The sequence below is a fragment of the Pristis pectinata genome, chromosome 20 (genome assembly GCF_009764475.1).
Source record: "Pristis pectinata isolate sPriPec2 chromosome 20, sPriPec2.1.pri, whole genome shotgun sequence".
Taxonomy (NCBI): Eukaryota; Metazoa; Chordata; class Chondrichthyes; order Rhinopristiformes; family Pristidae; genus Pristis; species Pristis pectinata.
The window spans coordinates 2,211,781-2,232,176 of record NC_067424.1 but is presented as its reverse complement, the minus strand read 5'-3'; the positions used below and the strand labels follow the sequence as shown (position 1 = coordinate 2,232,176).

Here is a 20,396-nt window from a genome sequence, read left to right as displayed (position 1 = left end):
TCTGTAGCTGTGACGCTTTACTCTGTACTGTTATTGTTTTTACCTGTACTACATCAATGCACTCTGTACTGACTCAATGTAACTACACTGTGTAATGAATTGACCTGTACGATCGGTTTGTAAGACAAGCTTTTCACTGCACCTCGGTACAAGTGACAATAATAAACCAATACCAATACATCACTCGAGGGATTAATTACGATGTGTTCAATCTGCAGGCTTGGGCTGTAGAGACGGGGAAATATCAGGAAGGAATCGATGAACCAGATCCTGCCAAGTGGAAGGCTCAGCTTCGCTGTGCTCTTAACAAAAGCCGTGAATTCAACCTCATTTACGACGGCACCAAAGAGGTTCCGATGAACCCGCTGAAGATTTACGAAGTGTGTGACATCCCCCAGAGTAACGGTGGACACAGTAATCCAGGTAGGAGGTTCCTCCTGGTTTTATAACAATGGCACTGCCTGTCACGGGTTTGGACGCTAACCCTTGGTTTGTGTTTGCCAGAAAGATAACAGAGTTATGGTGAGCAGCTGTTATCCTGGATTAATTTTGGGGAAATTCCAATAGGCAACAACAAGGAGGAGCAAATGTCATTAATGCTAATTTTCAGCTAACAGTAACTTGCATTTGTGTAGCTGCCTTTAATGAAATTTAACATCCCAAAATCATAGTAAAGAAAATAGAATTTCAGAGGCTGGATATCACCAACAGGTATTGAAATGCTGCTCACCTCATGAAACTGGATTCAGAACACAGAACAGTACCGCACAGGAACAGGCCTTCGGCCCACCATGTCTGCACCAAACAAAATGCTGAATTAAACTAACTCTCTTCTGCCTGCACATGATCCATATTCCATCATCCCTGCATATTCATGTGTCTACTTAATAGCCTCATAAACACCATCGTATCTGCTTCCAGCACCACCCCTGGCAGCCCGTTCCGGGCACCCACCACTCTCTGTGTAAAAGCAAAAACAAAAGCCTTGCTCCACATATCTCCTCCCCCCCACCCCCCTCACCTTAAAGCTATACTTTCTAGTATATCCTGGAAAAGAAGATTCGAACTGTCTACCCTATCTATGCCTCTCATAATTTTATAAACTTCTATCAGGTCTCCCCTCAGCCTCTGACGCTCCAGAGAAAACAATCCAAGTTTGTCTAACCTCATAGCTCATACCCTCTACTCCAGGCAGCATCCTGGTGAACCTCTTCCGCACCCTCTCCAAAGCCTCCACATCCTTCCTGTAATGGGATGACCAGAACTGCGCACAATACTCCAAGTGCGGCCTGATGAAAGTTTCATAAAGCTGCAATGTGATTTCCTGACTCTTATAATGCCCTGACCAATGAAGGCAAGCATGCCATACGCCTTCTTTACCACCCTATCTACCTGTGTGAGCTGTAGACTTGGACCCCAAGTTGAGATTCTGCTGATATCTGTTGGAGGAGGTGAACCACCGTTTGACCTTCAGTGGGGAGTGAGTTGCAGTGATCTGAAATAAAACGTTAATGTGCGCGTTTCAGGATCGGTTCCGTGGGAGGAAAACGATGTGGACTTGGAAGACGAGGAGGATGATGACCTGAGTTCTCAGCCCCAAGTTGAAGTGAGTGGAAAACTTTGAAACGGGAATATTGTGCAGGATAATAGTCCCGCAGCAAACCCTGGAAGTCCTTGCCCATCCCACCTCAGGAAGTCGCAATAAATGCCCCAGTGCTGCCCAGCACAAGTTGTGAGCTGTGTTGTAACCAGTCTGGGTCACTGCAGCCACAGGGGCTCCTCTGTAGGGAAAGGGTCACGTTATTGGACCATGATCCACTGACACTGAATCAAACTCTGCAGCTGTGGTGGAATGGAAAATCAGTTCCCAGATTCGGGATGATATTAAAAACCTTAAGGCCAGGTATCAGGAGCACACTGAAGGTCCGTCTGAGCACCAGAAGGAACACACCAGCTCTCAGATTACCCACCCATCTGCCCAACCACGGTAGAGTCCGCAGTTCCCACATTGGTCTCGTTAACCATCACAGGATCCCCCAGAGCATGTCACAGTGAGAACATGCAACTCCACACAGACAGCGCCCAAGGTCAGGATCGAACCTGGGTCACTGGAGCTTTGAGACGCCTGCGTTAACTGCTAGGTCACACTGTCAGTTGGGAGAGAAGGGGTGAATTTCCCATCTGCTAAAGCCCTTGGTTGGTAGGGGTTGCAGATTTAGGGGGTGCTATCATAGTAGATAGGACCCAATTACAGCCACACTCACTCTCTGATATTCGGGAAGTCTGTGTATGTGTTGCTGGTAATGCCCAACTCCAGAAGAAGGTGATCTGGGTTTAATTTCTTAATGCAGAGCGTGAGAAAATAAAAGCACGAGATCAAAAGTTCCAGTTGAGCTTATCTGAAGCTATCATTCTCAAATCACCATTGTACCTTGGCTGCTTCCAATGGTCCAGTTACCAGGGCGACTTATTGCAGCCTGATGGAGCTGATCGTGAAGGTTCCCAAAGGTCCTGGTGCCTGGTTACAGTAAGGTTTGTCCCCGATGATCAAGTAATGACTTGTGTTCTAGAGCAGTTGATGTATTCAGCTTTTTGATGCATCAGAGAAGGAAGCCACTCAACCCCTTTACATTTTGCCAGTGGTCTGGTTCACCTGATCTTCTTCTGCAGCCCTGTCGATGTTCTCCGTGAGGTTTATCCAATTCTCTTTTTTGTTATAATTGAATCCATTTCTTGTGTCCCTTCGGACAACGTACGTCTTGGAATTACTCGGGTTAAGGTGGACACCTGGAGCTGTACTAACTTCCCCCTCTCTGTTATGCGCAGATGCAGGAGAGCTTCCCGTTTCTTAATTTAAATGGTAAGTGACCTCAATTATTGTCATCAAGAGAATCTATAGCCAAACCTTTTGTATGGTTGTTTAGATCTTGTATTAAAACAGTAATGGTGAAGTGAAATAAATAATTTTGGTTTGAGGATGTCTAGTGGACCAGAATGAGGAGGAAGCAGTGGGTGTGTACATGAGGGTTTCCAGAGGCTTTCGAGAAGCCCCTCCCTGGGAGGTTATTGAATGTTAGAGCAAATGGAATTAAGGGTAATATACTGATGTGGATTGAGTGTTGGTTAATGTAAAGAGAAAACAGAGAAGGACTAATCAGTTCCGTTCTGGGTTGGTGGGCTGTGTCTATTGGGGAACTGCAGGGATCAGTGCTTGGGTCCCAAATATTCATAACTTGGATCAATGACTTGGTTAAGGGAACCAAACGAAACCTTTGAGTTAGTGGTGTGAAGGTAAGTGGGAACATGAGTAGAGATGAGAATACAAAGAAATACAGACACAGTGAAGGGGTGACAACGATGTGCCAGGTGGAGCAATGTGCAGAAAGATAAGGTTATCCACTTAGGCAGAGAAAAGAAAAAACATGTTGAGTTGTTTAAATGGGTAGAGATTGGGAAATGTTGAATGTGTGTCAAAGGAAGCTGGGTGTCCTTGTTTACCAGTTATTATAAGCAAGTATGTGGCAGCAGTTATACGTGTGTTGGCCTTTATTGCAAGCGAGAGCACAAGAGTAAGGATGTCTTACCACAACTACACAGGGCCTTGGTGAAACCATACCTGAAGCACTCTGTAACATTTTGGTCTCTTTACCTAAAAAAAAAGTGGACTTGTTTTAGAGGGAGTGCAGCATTAATTCACCAGACTGGTTCCTGAGATGCTGGGTTTGACAGGTGGGGAGAGATAGAGTAGGCTAGCGTTTCAAATGAGAGGTAACCTGTTTGAAACTTACAAAATTCTTAGAGGATGTGACAGGGTAGATGTGGAGAGGATGTTTCCCCTGCTTGAGAAGTCTGGAGCTAGGGGGCACAGTCTCAAAAGAAGGGGTAGGCAACTTAGAATGGAGAGAGTCCTACAGCACAGAAACAGGCCCTTCAGTCCAACCGGTCCATGCCGACCAAGATTCCCATCTGAGTCAGTCCCATTTGGCCCACATCCGGCCCACATCCCTCTGAACCTCTCCTATCCATGTTCCTGTCCGAGTACCTTTTCAAATGATGTTAATGTGCCTGTCTCAACCACTTTCTCTGGCAGCTCATTCCACATACTGACCACCCGGGATGAAAAGTTGCCCCTCAGGTTCCTATTAAATCTCTCCCCTCTCACCTTAAACCTATGTCCTCTAGTTTTTGATTCCCCAAGCCTGGGGGAAAAGACTGTGCGCATTCACCCCCATCTATGCCTCTCGTAATTTTATACCCCTCTATAAGATCACCCCTCATTCTCCTAAACTTCAGTGTAAAAAGTCCCAACCTGCTCAACCTCTCTCTGTAACTCGGTCCCTTGAGTCCAGGCAACATCCTGGTTGGCCTGTTTTGATGCTGTACTGTTTTGGCAAACCAGGGTTCTCCTGTGTTTGTTAACTTTTGTCACAGCTGACCCACTTGGGAATTGGTTGTGAGGTATCTCGGTCTCCTGCAAGGGATGTGACAGGTGCAATGTAAATGCAAGTTTTTAGTCAGCAGTGGTGATGACTGTTACTGTACAATTTAACCGTTGCAGACTCACCAATGCCGCCAGCAAGCGTTGCCAGCTGCTCTCCCAGTGAGTGGATAAAGACCGACCCCGACCAGATCCTGCAGGGAGATCCCCATCTACCGGCGGAGATGTTCAGCACTCCTGAAACGTGGATCAACTCACTGCCCAGTAAGCCCGTCAAACTGTAGGTCAGCCTGTGGCTTGTTGTGTCCACTGTCTCCTGCCCCAATAAGTGACCCAGTATGAATGGTCAAACACATTTTACCATGGGGTCCTCATTAGGATGTCTCGTGTCATCTGAAGCCTTTGGCTGCACTGCAGTAGCTTCTCGATGAGAAGTGAATGGTGTGAGATTATGACAGGATCTCCATCTCTGTGGGAACAGGGTGGACACAACGAGATAATCAGCCAGCTAACTGCAGTGGTTATTGTCAATGTTCTTTCTCTCTTTCTGTATCTTGTGGACACTTTACCACCCTCTCCCTACGGGCGGTGAGGAATCATAGAGCACTACAGCACAGAAACAGGCCCTTTGGCCCATCTAGTCCATGCCGACCTGATCTTCTGCCTGGTCCCATCTGCCTGCACCTGGACCATATCCCTCCAAGCCCCTCCCATCCATGTACCTATCCAAACCTCTCTCAAAGTTACAATTGAACTCGCATCTACCACTTCCGCTGGCAGCTCGTTCCACATTTGCACCACCCTCTGAGTGAAGAAGTTCCCCCTCAATTCCCCTTAAATGTTTCACCTTTCACCCTAAACCTATGTCCTCTAGTTCTAGTCTCACCCAACATTAGGGAAAAAGCCTGCATGTATTCACCCTATCTATACCCCTCATAATTTTGTACACCTCTGTAAGATCTCCCCTCATTCTCCTGCGCTCCAGGAAATAAAGTCCTAACCTATTCAACCTATCCCTGTAACTCAGGTCCTCAAATCCTGGCAGCATCCATGTAAGTTTTCCCAGCACTCTTTCAAGCTTATTGATATCTTTCCTATAGGTAGGTGACCAGAACTGCACACAATATTCTAAATTTGGCCTCACCAACAGCTTGTACAACTTCAACATAACATCCCAGCTCCTCTACTTGGTACCCTGATTTATGAAGGTCAATGTGCCAAAAGCTCTTCTTATGACCCCGTCTACCTGCGATGCCACATTCAAGAAATTATGGATTTGTATTCTCAGGTCCCTTTGTTCTACTGAACTCCTCAGAGCCCTACCATTCACTGTGTAAGTCTTACCCTGGTTTGTCCGCCCAAAGTGCAACACCTCATGCTTGTCTGCATTAAATTCCACCTGCCATTTTTCAGCCCATTTTCCTAGCTGGTCAAGGTCACGCTGCAAGCTTTGATAGCCTTCCTAGCTGTCCACTACACCCCCAATCTTGGTGTCACCTACAAATTTGCTGATCCAGTTTATCACATTATCAGCTAAATCATTAATACAGATGATAAACAACAACGGACCCAGCACCGATCCCTGCGGCACACCACTAGTCACAGGCCTCCAGTCAGAGAGGCACCCATCTGCTACCACTCTCTGGTTTCTCCTGCTAAACCAACATTGAATCCAATTGGCTACTTCATCCTGAATGCCAAGCGACTTAACCTTCTGGAGCAGCCTCCCATGTGGGACTTCGTCAAAGGCCTTGCTAAAGTCCATGTAGAGAACGTCCACCACCTTTCCTTCATTGACCTTCTTGGTAACCTCCTCGACAAACTCTGTAAGATTGGTTTAAAATAATTCTGCTAACAATGTCACCGGTCTCCGTACTAACACTCTGCCCTATGTTGTTTTGTCACCTCCGCTTGATGCTGGCAAGTTGGTGTGACAGATGTGATACTGAAGTATGAACCATGAATGCCAGAGATACTCAGCAGGTCAGGCAGCTGCTGTAGAGAAACATGCAGGGTTAATGTTTAAGGTCAATACATTTTCTGATGAGAGGTTGTTGACTTGAAAGGTGAACTGCTTCTCTCTCCACAGTTGCTTCCTGACCATGTAGTATCTCAGTATCTTCAGTTGCTATTTTAAAAATTCTCTGGAACTTTTGACCATTCTGATCCACTATTAACTAAACCTGCAATAACAAGTAACAGGATTTAAATTCTCCAGCTGCTGAGGTGGAGTTTGAACTCTTGCTTCTGAATCATTACAGTAACATAATAAACCCCAATGTCAGTACAGCATGAGAAAAGGCCCTTCAGCCCACTGGTTCCATTCCAGTCATCAAATACCAATACCAATCCCATTTCCCACCACACAATCTCTATGCCTTGGTGATTCAAGTGGTCATCTAAATACTACGTAAACATTGTGAGATCACCTGTTCCCACTTCCCCCTCTGTTTGTACCAGATTTCAACATTCTTTAGATGAAAAATATAATCTTCAAATCCCCTCTAAATCTCCTACTCGCCTTACATCCATACCCTCTGGTTATAGATAACTCTGCTTACGGGAAAGCCCTCTCACTATCTGCCCTATCCATACCCCTTATAAGATAAGATATCTTCATTAGTCACATGTATGTCGAAACACACAGTGAAATACATCTTTTGTGTAGAGAGTTCTGGGGGCAGGCCGCCAACATAGCATGCCCACAACTTCCTAACCTGTACGTCTTTGGAATGTGGGAGGAAACCGGAGCACCCGGAGGAAACCCACGCAGACACGGGGAGAACATACAAACTCTTTACAGACAGTGGCTGGAATTGAACCTGGGTCGCTGGCACTGTAATAGCGTTATGCTAACTGCTACACTACTGTGCCTGAATATGATTTTGAATATCTCTGTCATATACGCCTCAACCTCTTCACTCCCAGGAAAACAAACCCAGCCTATCCAATCATAACTGAGACGCTCCATCCCAGGCAATACCCCAGTGAATCTCCTCTGCACCCTCTCCAGTGCAGTCACCTCCTTCCTGTAGTGTGGTGACCAGAACTGCACACAGTGCTCCAGCTGTGACTTAACCAATGTCATGTGTACACTTGCATTACTGTGGGTGTCCATCTAACCATCAGAGTGTACAAGTATTTTGTTGGAGAGTTCCCTTTCTCTAGGTTAAAGCATGTTAAGATGTACAACATTCTGATTGATCCTCACTCCTGCCAATTCCACCCAGTGACGGACCTGGAGATCCAGTTCCAGTACCGAGGCAAAGAGCTGGGACCAGCCCTCACTGTCAGTAACCCGCAGGGATGCCGCCTGTTTTATGGGGACCTGGGTCCGATGCCCAACCAGGAGGAGTTGTTTGGACCAGTTTCCCTTGAACAAATCAAGTTTCCTGGGACAGATCACATCCTGAACGAGAAGCAGCGCCTGTTCACCAACCGGCTGCTGGACGTGATGGACCGCGGTCTCATCCTGGAGGTTAGCGGGCATGCCATCTACGCCATCCGCCTGTGCCAGTGCAAGGTGTACTGGTCGGGACCCTGTGCAGGAGGGAACACTACCCCACACGTCATCGAAAGGCAGAAGAAAGTTAAACTCTTTTGTCTGGAGACCTTCTTGAGTGGTGAGTTGTTTGGTGATGTTCCAGGCTATGTGGGCTCAACAGAGTTGGTTTTTCCTCTTCATTCTCCAGATCAGAGACTCCTTTGTTTCAGTCTACTTTTCCTTACTGCTGCTCACCCCACCCCGTAATGTTTTCCTCAGCTAAGATGTTGTTGAACTACTGGAAAGAGCATGAGGAACAAGCTGCCAGAGGAAGTGGTAGAGGCAGGTACAGTAGCAACATCTAAAAGACAGTTGGACAGGTACTTGTATAGGAAAGGTTTAGAGGGATATGTACCCAACACAGGATGTAGAGGCTTTGGGAAAGGTACATTAGAGATTTACCTGGGATGCTGCCTGGATTAGAGGGCATGAGCTATAAGGAGAGGTTGGACAAACTTGGGTTGTTTTCTCTGGAGTGTCGGAGACTGAGGGGAGACCTGAAGGTTATAAAATTATGAAAGGCATAGATCGGGTAAACAATCAGAGTCTTTATCCCAGGGTAGAAATATCACATACTAGAGGGCATGTATTTAAGGTGAGAGGGGGAAAGTTTAAAGGAGATGTGTGGGGCAAGTTTTTTTACACAGAGAGTGGTGGGTGCCTGGAACGGGCTGCCAGGGGTGGCGGTGGAAGCAGATACGATAGAGATGTTTAAGAGGCTGTTAGGTAGACACATGAATATGTAGGGAACAGAGGGATATGGGTCTTGTACAGGCAGGAGAGATTTAGTTTAATTTGGCATCATGTTTGGCGCAGACATTGTGGACAAAAGGCCCTGTTCCTGAGCTGTACTGTTCTGTGTAAATGGGACTAACTTAGATGGGCACCTTGGTTGGCATGGACGAGTTGGGCCGAAGGGCCTGTTTCCACACTGTGTGACTCTGACTCTTGGACGTGGAACCATAGAACCATACAGCACAAAACAGGCCCTTCGGCCCACCATGTTGTGTCGTCCATCAGACCACCCTCACACTATCTAACCCTTTCCTCCCTCATATCCCTCTATCCCACACTTCTCCATATGCCTATCCAACAAGCTCTTGAACCTGTCCAATGTATCTGCCTCCACCACCACCCCAGGCAGTGCATTCCATGCACCAACCACTCTCTGGGTGAAAAACCTCCCCCTGACATCTCCCCTGAACTTCCCACCCATAATCTTAAAGCCATGCCCTCTCGTCTTGAGCATTAGTGCCCTGGGAAGGAGGCACTGACTGTCTGTCTGTTCCTCTCAATATTTTATATACCTCTATCATGTCTCCTCTCATCCTCCTCCTTTCCAGTGAATAAAGCCCTAGCACCTTAAACCTCTCCTCGTATTCCATACACTCTAATCCATGCAGCATCCTGGTAAATCTCCTCTGCACCCTCTCCAATGCCTCCACATCCTTCCTATAATGCAGCAACCAGAACTGAACACAATACTCCAAGTGTGGCCTAACTAGAGTTTTGTAAAGCTGCATCATCACCTCACGGCTCTTAAACTCAATCCTGCGATTTATGAAAGCCAACATCCTATTGGCCTTCCTAACTGCTCTTTCCACCTATGAGGCAACTTTCAATGAACTGTGAATATGAACCCCCAGATCCCTCTGCTCCTCCACACTGCCAAGTACCTTGCCACTCACCCAGTACTCTGCCCTGGAGTTTGTCCTTCCAACGTGTACCACCTCACACTTCTCCGGATTGAACTCCATCTGCCACTTGTCAGCCCAGCTCTGCATTCTATCAATATCCCTCTGTGAGCTCCGACAGCCCTCTACACTATCCACAACACCGCCGATCTTAGTGTCGTCCGCAAACTTACTAACCCAGCCTTCCACCCCCTCATCTAAGTCATCTATAAATATCACAAAAAGTAGAGGTCCCAGAACCGATCCCTGCAGGACACCACTAGTCACTGCCCTCCAATCCGAGGGCACTCCTTCCACCACAACCCTCTGCTTTCTACATGCAAGCCAATTCCTAATCCACACAGCCAAGCTTCCCTGGATCCCTTGGCCTCTGACCTTCTGAAGAAGCCTACCATGAGGAACCTTATCAAACGCCTTACTGAAATCCATGTAGATCACATCCACCGCACTACCCTCATCAATCTTCCTAGTCACCTCCTCAAAGAACTATCAGGCTTGTGAGGCAAGATCTTCCCTTCACAAAGCCATGCTGGCTGTCCCTAATCAGTCCATGATTCTCTAGGTGTTCATAAATCCTATCCCTTGGAATCCTTTCTAACAGCTTACCCACCACAGACGTGAGACTCACCAGTCTATAATTCCCTGGCCTATCCCTATTACCTTTTTTGAACAAGGGGACAACATTCACAACCCTCCAATCCTCTGGCACCATCCCCGTGGACAACGAGAACTCAAAGATCCTTACCAGCGGTTCAACAATCTCCTCCCTTGCCTCTCGAAGCAGCCTGAGGAAAATCCCATCAGGCCCCGGAGATTTATCTGTCTTAATATTATTTAACAACTTCAACACATCCTCTCTCTTGATATTTACAACCTCAAGAACATTACCCCTACCAGCACTCCCTTCCGCGTCATCAAGACCCCTCTCCTTGGTGAATACTGAAGAGAAGTATTCATTGAGAACTTCTCCCACTTCCGCCGCCTCCAGGCACATTCTCCCACCTTTGTCTTTAATCGGACCTACCTTCACCCTAGCCACCCTCCTACCCTTCACGTACGTGAAAAAGGCCTTGGGATTTTTCTTAACCCTACTAGCCAACGCCTTTTCGTGTCCCCTTCTAGCTCTCCTCAGCCCTTTCTTAAGTTCCTTCCTTGCTACCCTATATTCCTCACGGGCCCTGTCTGAACCTTGCTGCTTATACCTCACGTACGCTACCTTCTTCTCCCTAACAAGTCATTCCACCTCTCTCGTCACCCACGGTTCCTTCACCCTGCCATTCCTTCTCTGCCTCACCGGGACATATTTATCCCTAACATCCTGCATAAGATCCCTGAACGTCGACCACATCTCCATGGTACATTTTCCTTCAAAAAGGACATCCCAATTTACACTCCCAAGTTCTCTCCTTATAGCCTCATAGTTCGCCCTTCCCCAATTGAAAAACCTCTTGTCCTCTCTGCACCTGTCCCTGTCCATGACAATTTTAAAGGTTATGGAGCAATGGTCACTGTCCCCCAAATGTTCACCCACCAATAGATCCTTCACCTGTCCCGGTTCCTTTCCTAGAACTAGATCTAACATGGCATGCCCTCTAGTCGGCCCGTCGACATACTGCGTCAGGAATCCCTCCTGGACACATTTAACAAATTCCATCCCATCTAAACCTTTGGCACTAAGCAGGTTCCAGTCTATATTTGGGAAGTTGAAGTCTCCCATTATAACAACCCTGTTATTTTTGCTTCTCTCCAAACACTGCCTGCCAATCTGCTCCTCTATATCTCTACTGCTACTGGGGGGCCTATAGAATACTCTTAGTAGAGTAACTGCTCCTTTCTTATTCCTTAATTCCACCCGCACGGACTCTAGAGATGATCCTTCTACAACATCCATCTTTTCCACAGCCATAACAGTGTCCCTGACCAGTATCGCCACCCCTCCCCCTCTTCTCCCCCCTTCCCTATCCCTCTTAAAACACCGAAAACCAGGAATATTCAATATCCACTCCTCTCCTGACGTCAGCCACGTCTCAGTAATAGCCACGATATCATAGTCCCCCATACTTATCCAAGCCCTCAGTTCATCCCCCTTATTCCTGACACTTCTTGCATTTAAGTAAACACACTTCAGTCCATCTACCTTACTACTTTTATAGCCTGTATTCTACTTCTCCTTCCCCAAAGCCTTTCTACCTGTTTGATCTAACTTTTCCCCATCCCCTTCTTCCTCTGACCTACTCCTCTGGTTCCCTTCCCCCTCACAAACTAGTTTAAACCCTCCTGAACTACCCTAGCAAATCTCGCCGCAAGGATATTGGCCCCCTTCTGGTTTGGGTGTAACCCGTCCTCTTTGTACAGGTCCCACCTTCCCGAGAAGAGATCCCAATGATCCAGAAATCTAAAACCCTCCCTCCTACACCAATTTCTCAGCCCCGTATTTATCTGCCACCTCCTCCTATTCCTGCCTTCACTATCGCGTGGCACCAGCAGCAATCCTGAGATTGCTACCCTTGAGGTCCTGTTCCTCAATCTTCTGCCTAGCTCCCTGAACTCGCTCTTTAGGACCTCATCCCCCTTCCTACCTAGGTCGTTGGTGCCAACATGGACCACAACTTCTGGCTGCTCTCCCTCCCGCTCAAGAATCCTGTGGACCCGATCAGTGACATCCCGGACCCTGGCACCTGGGAGGCAACATACCATCCGGGATTCATGCTCACTGCTACAGAACCTCCTGTCTGTTTCCCTGACTATCGAGTCCCCTATCACTACCGCATGTCTCTTTCCCACCCTTCCCTTCTGAGCAGCAGTACCAGTCCCAGTGCCAGAGACCTGGTAACTGCAGCTAGGCCCCTGCAGGTCACCCCCTCAACAGCCTCCAAGGCGGAAAACCTGTCACTGAGGGGAACAGCCTCCGGGGTTCCCTGCTCTGTCTGTCTGCCTGACTTCTTCCTCTTCCCTCCCCTGACAGTCACATTCTATCTGCCTCCTGAACCTCAGATGTACCTGCTCTAAGGGGGGTGACTGTCACCTGAGGGACCGTGTCTACATAACTCTCTCCCTCCCTTATGCTGCGCAGTGTTTGTAGCTGCAACTCCAGCTCATCAACTCTGAGCCGAAGTTCGTCCAGCCTCAAGCACTTACTGCAGATGTGGCCATCTTGGACTGCAGCAAGGTCCACGAGTTCCCACATCAAACAGCTGCAGCATATGACCATGTCCTCCATCTGACTACCTTTCTTTTTTCCCTAGTTAGTTCCACCTACAAATCTATAGTAGACAACAGGTAAACCTTTCCTTTACCTACTTACCAGCTACTTACCCTCCTTGCCCCTTCACGCCGAAGCCCTTTGAGCCAAAGCCTAACCACTCTGCTGCCTCTCACTCCGCTGCCCGCTCTAGAGGCTGTTTCCTTTTTTAAGCTGCCTGCGCCGCACCTGCGCAGTCCAGCCCCCACTCGACTAGTTAGAAAAAACTTATAAAAATCTAACCCTTACACTTAAAAACCCTAATAAAAGTGATAAACAGAGAAAACACTTAGCTGCTCCGAAGTCCTCCGAACCGAAGCCCGAAGCTGAGGTGACAATGCAGCAGACCCTTCAATCAAGAGGGAAATAAAAACAGAAAACACTACCAACACTCAGCAAGTCAGGCAGCATCTCCCACCTGAAACTTCAACTCTGCCTCTCCCTCCACAGACGCTGCCTGACCTGCTGAGTGTTTCCAGCAGTTTCTGTTTTTATTTCAGATTTCAAGCATCTGCAGTTTTGATTTTCAAGAGAACACAAATACTGTTTTACAAATGACCACAGCTGCTGACATAGACCTCATCCTCTGGGAGTAAGGTTTGTGCTGAGAAATGAATTTTTCAATTTTTGACAACCCTCCCCCCTGATTCCCCTCCCTGTCTCTCTCGCACTCTCTCCCTCTCGTGCTCATCACCCATTCAGTCCCCCTCCCTCTCCTGGTTGCATCCATCCCTCTCTCCCTCCCCCGCCCCCCACCCCACCACCCCCAACCTACCACCCCACCACCCCTAACCTACCACCCCACCACCCCCAACCTACCACCCCACCACCCCCACCCCCCACCCCACCACCCCCAACCTACCACCCCACCACCCCCGCCCCCCACCCCACCACCCACAACCTACCACCCCACCTCCCCACCACCCCCAACCTACCACCCCACCACCCACAACCTACCACCCCACCACCCCCAACCTACCACCCCACCACCCCCGCCCCCACCCCACCACCCCCAACCTACCACCCCACCACCCCCGCCCCCCACCCCACCACCCACAACCTACCACCCCACCACCCCCAACCTACCACCCCACCACCCCCGCCCCCCACCCCACCACCCCCAACCTACCACCCCACCACCCCCAACCTACCACCCCCCGCCCCCCACCCCACCACCCACAACCTACCACCCCGCCCCCCACCCCACCACCCCCAACCTACCACCCCACCACCCCCGCCCCCCACCCCACCACCCCCAACCTACCACCCCCACCACCCACAACCTACCACCCCCACCCCACCACCCCCAACCTACCACCCCACCACCCCCGCCCCCCCAACCTACCACCCCACCACCCCCGCCCCCCACCCCACCACCCCCAACCTACCACCCCCGCCCCCCACCCCACCACCCCCAACCTACCACCCCCACCACCCACAACCTACCGCCCCCCACCCCACCACCCCCAACCTACCACCCCACCACCCCCAACCTACCACCCCCACCCCACCACCCACAACCTCTCTGGTCAGGGTTCCTTTCACCTTTCCCCTAATGGTTCCCATTATCACCTCGGTTACTTGTCAGTAACCCTCTGTGTCCCCACTCATCACCCTCCAGCTTCTCCACCTTCACCCTCTCCACCTTCCTCCTCCTCCTGTGTGCCTCCATCCCCTCCCCCTCCCCTACCTGATCGATCTGCCCCTCAACATCCCTCCCCCCTCAGTCTACCAATCACTTTGGCCCCTGTCTCACCTTCCCCCACCCCTCTTTATACTGGCTATCTCCCCTTTCCACTCTCAGTCCTGATGCAGGATGTTGACAATTTCACCCCCCCCCCCCCCCCCCCCACACAGATGCTGCTCGACCCACTGGGTTCTTCCTGCAGATTGTGTATTGCTCCAGGCCCCTGCATCTGCAGTCTCTAGTGTCTCCATGATGCTGAACTTTGGAGACAACAATGTGGTTTCATTACAAACCATCAGAAAATGCGGGTCTCTGGAACCTCCAACTCTTCAGGTGTTTGATTGTACTTTTTCTTAATTGCAGATTTGATTGATCTTCAGAAGGGCCAGAGTAACAAAGTGCCTTCGTTTGAGATTTACCTGTGCTTTGGTGAGGAGTGGCCCGATGGAAAACCAAAGGAGAGGAAGCTGATCATGGTGCAGGTGATCCTCCTGTTTCTGTGTAAACCGCACGGATTGCACACTTGGTCACAGCGTGCAGGTTGTCTCGGTTTGTGAAATGTACCCTTCCACTGACAAAGCTTGCTTAATTATTAACTTGCCCATTATAAGTGCCAGGAGGTACAAATGACTACAGCATACAGCAGATCCTGGTTATAACCCAGCTGAACCTTCGTTAACACATCACTGAAATATCCTTCCTGGAATTATGCATTTCGGAACTTGTTCTTAATAAAGCGCATTTAGAGTTGGGAGGAAGTTAAACTTTGATTGTTTTTAGTAATCATGTCATTTAGTAGTTTTGAAAATAATTTTAAAAGGATTTTAGTGAACATAGAACAGTACAGGCCCTTCAACCCATGATGTTGTGTGCAAGTTCACACTTGAAAGTTGTGAGTAGATTGCAGGTGGGAGACCTTTATCACTGTGATCAGCAATGTTCTTCCATCACTTGAAAGCCCTTGACCTGTGAACATCTGAGGCAGAGGACGTTACCTGGTTTAAGAATGTGAACCACTGTCTGCCTGTTGTACATTATCTCTGGGCAATGGGAAAGTGCATCACCATGCAGGTCTTCTCAGCAATGTTTTGTAGTGTTTATTATTGTCACATGTTCTAAGATACAGTGAAAAGCTTTTGTTGATGAGCCAGCCATATAGATCATTCCATAAATAAGTACATCGAGGTAGTACAAAAGGAAAACAAAAACAGAATGCAGAATATAGTGTTGCAGTTACCGAGAAAATGCAGTGCAGGAAGACAAATGAAGGGCAAGGGCCATGACGAGGTAGATTGAGAGCTCAAGAGTTCATCTTTATCGTACAAGAGGTCCATTCAAGAGTCTGATAACAGCGCGATAGAAGCTGTCCTTAAGTCTGGTAATTGGAATTGGTTTATTATTGTCACGTACCGAGGTACAGTGAAAAACTTGTCTTGCATACCATTCATACAGAACAATTCATTACACAGTGCATTGAGGTAGTACAAGATAAGACAATAACAGAATGCAGAATAAAGTGTCACAGTTACAGAGAAAGTGCAGTGCAGGCAGACAATAAGGTGCAAGGTCATAACAAGGCAGATTGTGAGGTCAAGAGTCCATCTTATTGTACTATGTTGGCACAGGTTAAAAACAAAGTTTCAAAATAGATGCAGCAAGTAGTTGGAATTTGGAACACTATGTTCACTTTTATTTTAGAACATAAGACCATAAGATCTTGGAGCAGAATTAGGCCATTCAGTCCATCAAGTCTTCTCCGCCATTCAATCGTGGCTGAATTTTTTTCAACCCCATTCTCCCACCTTCTCCCTGTAACCCTTAACCCCCTTATCAATCAAGAACCCCTCAATCTCTGCCTTAAATACACCCAATGACGGCCTCCACAGCCCTCTGTGGCGACAAATTCCACACATTCACCACCCTCTGGCTGAAGAAATTCGTCCCCATCTCAGTTTTAAAGGGTCGTCCCTTTATTCTGAGCCTGTGCCCTCAGATCCTAGACTCCACTAATGGAAATTTTGGCTGAATACCTTTGATCTGAGCCTTCTGGTTGCCGACACTGGAAGTGTGATCTCTGTATTTACTCCTCTCTAATCTCTTCCAAGTCCCCGCTTGACCTTTGCTGGTCCAAGGAAAATTGTTCCACACTTCTGGGATATTAACCAGTAACAATGAAAGTCCAAAACCCCAACTCTGTACAATCTCCAATGTTCCCTCGCCATTGGTGAGGGGCTGCAGAGGTCCCAGGTGTTTACACCAGTGGGTTATGTTTGTCAGAATGCATGGGTTTGAGATTTTGAAACTCAATGCAGAACCATGTTCTCTCACAGATGGTAAATTGTTTGCTGTTCTTTCTGGCCTAACTTGTGGTGTGTGTTTCCTGACCTTCAGGTGATACCGATTGTTGCACGGATGATCTATGAGATGTTCAACGGGGAGTTTACACGCTCTTTCGACAGCGGCAGCATCAGGCTTCAGATCTCAACCCCAGACATTAAAGATAATATCGTGACCCACCTGAAGCAGCTTTACCACCTCTTGCAAACCACTCAAGGACACGATCCATGGCCAGTTCAGCCTCCTACCCTGCAGATGGCACCCCCACTACAAGGCCAGTAATGTGTCCTCCCTGCAGCTGGAGGAGTGAAAGTAATCTCACTCTTGGTCTTGGTTGCTCTTCTAGTGATGGTGTCATTCAAGAACCCTGTCATCATGTTGTGCCAAGTTGATTTTTATTTTATTCAATCAAGCTCCCTAAATGTTTGTCCTGCATTGTTTACTTCTCTCCACACATCCAGCCTTGGTCAATAAGTTAATGCAAGAGCCTGAACTCTCCAAGACAAGCAATGACTTGGAGCAAGTTAATCCCAATCAGGCTGATTGAATCTTGAAAATGCTTCTTGTTATAAAAGGCTACATTTATGCAGTTCTTTTCACAACCTTAATGTTCCAAAGCGTTTTGGAGTACTTTTCATGTGTAGTTGCTATCCTAAAAGATGTCTTGGTACTCCATTAGATGTTGAAACAGCCCAGTAATATGTATCCGTGGTGAAGCTGTGTAATATAAGTAACCTTATTCCCCTTTGGAAGCACATTGATGCTAAAGACTCCAAAGTTTTGTCTTCATCCTTTGAACTTTTGTAACAGTAGAGTTTGCAATACTTGATGAATCCTCAGAGGGCCCAATGCTGAAAGATAAATGATGATTGAAACCATGTGCTTGTTCTTATCAGAATTCTACAACCAGAGAGCAGGAGAGGGTGTTTAATAGAAAATGCCTCAGAACTTGGCAAGGCACTGCTGAGTGTGGTTTTTAAAGTTCCTGCCTTTATAAAAAGTTCCAGCCTGTTTTATCTCGAATGCTTTTTTAAGTTTTTAACACAAAGCCCAGAGATGCAAGGACAAGAAGGTAAAAGCAAACACAGTTCACACTTTGGATGCAGAATACTGTTGGAGATTCTTTTAAGTTTAAGTTTCTAAGTGAACATTGACATACATTAAGATTGCATGATTTAAAAGATTTTGGTGGAGAAGCTGTTTCTAAAAAAAAAAGTTTAATGATGTTATCTCTTATCTCAACACAAGTTTTTTTCCTGCAGTACTGAGCACATTTTATACAAAATGATTTATTTTATGGCAAAGTGTCCTCTAGAAATTTGCATGTTTGTGAGTGGTCAGAAGATTAAAATTTTATCCACTTTTATATCAGGGAATAACCAGCTTTTATGGATCATAGCTACTGCTTATTGAATTACATGTAGTCCCTCATATTCAACAGTTAACTCCAAACACTAATATATAGCCTACTTGAGCCAATGTCTGTGACTTGACCTGAGCTGATTTTACAGTGCGTGGAATGTTTCAGGATTAGTGTGGAGTTTGGAAAGATGATGGTCAAAGCAAGAACTTTATTGACTTGTCACTTAAGTTGCAGATAATTTTCTTTTTGATCAAATCTTTCAATTACGCGATGAATATACAATGCATAACACTGAGAAATTTAACTTTCACTAAGCACGTAACGTTATTTTATATATTGCATTACTTGCTGTCTATTTGAAAGTACTCATTAAATTGTAACATTTTTTTAAACCTTCTTGTTGCCCTGTGACTAATTAACTTTTAGACGGGTTTCAGAGTGTTCACTGATTGGGTTATCTCATGCTCTGATGTCCCATGAGTGGAGGAGTATTCAAACATCACCACCCATCCAGCAGGGTTCTGGTTTTACTGTTTCAATCACCCTTTGATACAAGTCTGCAGTCACAAAGAAAGAAACTCTGCTCTGGGAGGAGAGCATGACTATGCCAGCCAAATCTGGGAGCTCCGTAGTCCGCTGTGGCAGTCACAGAGTCATATGGAAACAGGCCCTTCGGCCCAACTTATCCATGCCTACTATGGTGCCCACTGAGCTAGTCCCATTTACCCGTGCTAGGCCCATTTCCCTCTTAAACCCCTCCTAGCCTTTTATTTCAGATTTATTTAATGAATTGCATTGAAATTTCTCGGCTGTTGTGCTGGAATTTGAACCCGCGCCTTGGATTCATGGGATTACTTGTTCAGTGCCACATCACTCCCAAACCCTATTAACGATCAGCTGATAGAACACACACTAATCCAGAGCTGGTCACTTTCACCAGGTGAACAGAGAGAACTAGTGAAGGGTGCGACTGAGTGTTCGCTGCTATCACTGGGTAACTATTGAGAGACCAGCAATGGGGAATTGGTGGCACACCTTCAGATTCTCATGGTCAAGGCTTTCTCCTTTTGCTCATTAATTGGAGAGGAGGAGATCATTCCGGTCTCTTCCATCCAAAGATGTTTGGGGATGATTCGTGATCGGAAAAGGCCTTGTTACCCTAGATTAATAGACATCTGCCAAATGATTGAGTGGCCCAGCATCAGTTGCCATTTGTGGAAGAGAGTTCAAATCTTTCCCATCCAATGTTTTGGAACTTCACTCCAGAATTCCTGGCTTTAATGTTTAGAGCCTACCCTCTGGTCCTGCACACTCTGACCAGCCAGAATAATTCATCCCTCTCCACCCCATCAGGTCCAGAGATAATCTTTAATTTTGATCAAATTCTCCTGCCCTGGTTTAAATCCCAGATAATAGAAAGCCTCCATGTTATCAGCTGTTGGAACAGGACATTTTAATACACGTCTGACTGTTCCCATTCCCTGGATCATGGACCACAGCCCTGTAGGTTGCAGCTCATGAGCTCCTCGGGTACATTTTAACTCTCGCTTCTGCTGCTCTCTCTGATTACTTCCAGTTACGTGTGAAGTCTGGTCACCACACCTTGAAGGAGGAAAGGCCTCGGCGGGGGAAGGCTGTGGGGGTTAGCAGTGCAAGTCCCCAGAGCTGCACTGGGTCAAAGAAGGCTCCTGGAGGAAGGCCCATTGTTGTTTGCCATCCTTGTCAACAATTTGGTTGAGAATGTGCAAGGCACGGTTGGTAAGTCTGCAGATGACACCACAATAGGTGGTGTCATTGACAGTGAAGGTGGTTATGAGGATTTACAGAGGGATCTCGATCAGCTGGGTAAGTGGGCTGAGGAACGGCAAATGGAGTTTAATTCGGATAAGTGCAAGGTGTTGCATTTTGGAAACTCAAATCCACCTTGGACTTTCACAGTGAACAACAGGGCCCTGGGGAGTGTTGTAGTTGTACAGGACGCACTTGGAGTATTGTGTTCAGTTTTGGTCGTCCTGTTATAGGAAAGATGTTACAAAACTGGAAAGAGTGCAGAAGAGATTTACAAGGATGTTGCCAGGACTCGAGGGACTAT

General features: G+C 47.3%; 1 protein-coding gene across 3 annotated transcripts in view; it reads left to right on the top strand.

Annotated features, from left to right (window-relative positions):
* The window catches only part of irf6 (interferon regulatory factor 6), a 28,867-nt gene extending 10,190 nt beyond the window's left edge, over positions 1 to 18,677 (top strand). For all 3 annotated transcript variants that reach the window (XM_052034821.1, XM_052034820.1, XM_052034819.1), the window contains exons 3-9: positions 219 to 423; positions 1,527 to 1,606; positions 2,827 to 2,860; positions 4,559 to 4,702; positions 7,669 to 8,061; positions 14,968 to 15,086; positions 16,996 to 18,677. In XM_052034821.1, the coding sequence (XP_051890781.1) occupies positions 219 to 423; positions 1,527 to 1,606; positions 2,827 to 2,860; positions 4,559 to 4,702; positions 7,669 to 8,061; positions 14,968 to 15,086; positions 16,996 to 17,223 (1,203 nt within the window). In that variant the 3' untranslated portion in view covers positions 17,224 to 18,677. The remainder of the gene's footprint in view (positions 1 to 218; positions 424 to 1,526; positions 1,607 to 2,826; positions 2,861 to 4,558; positions 4,703 to 7,668; positions 8,062 to 14,967; positions 15,087 to 16,995) is intronic.
* Positions 18,678 to 20,396: the final 1,719 nt, after the last annotated feature.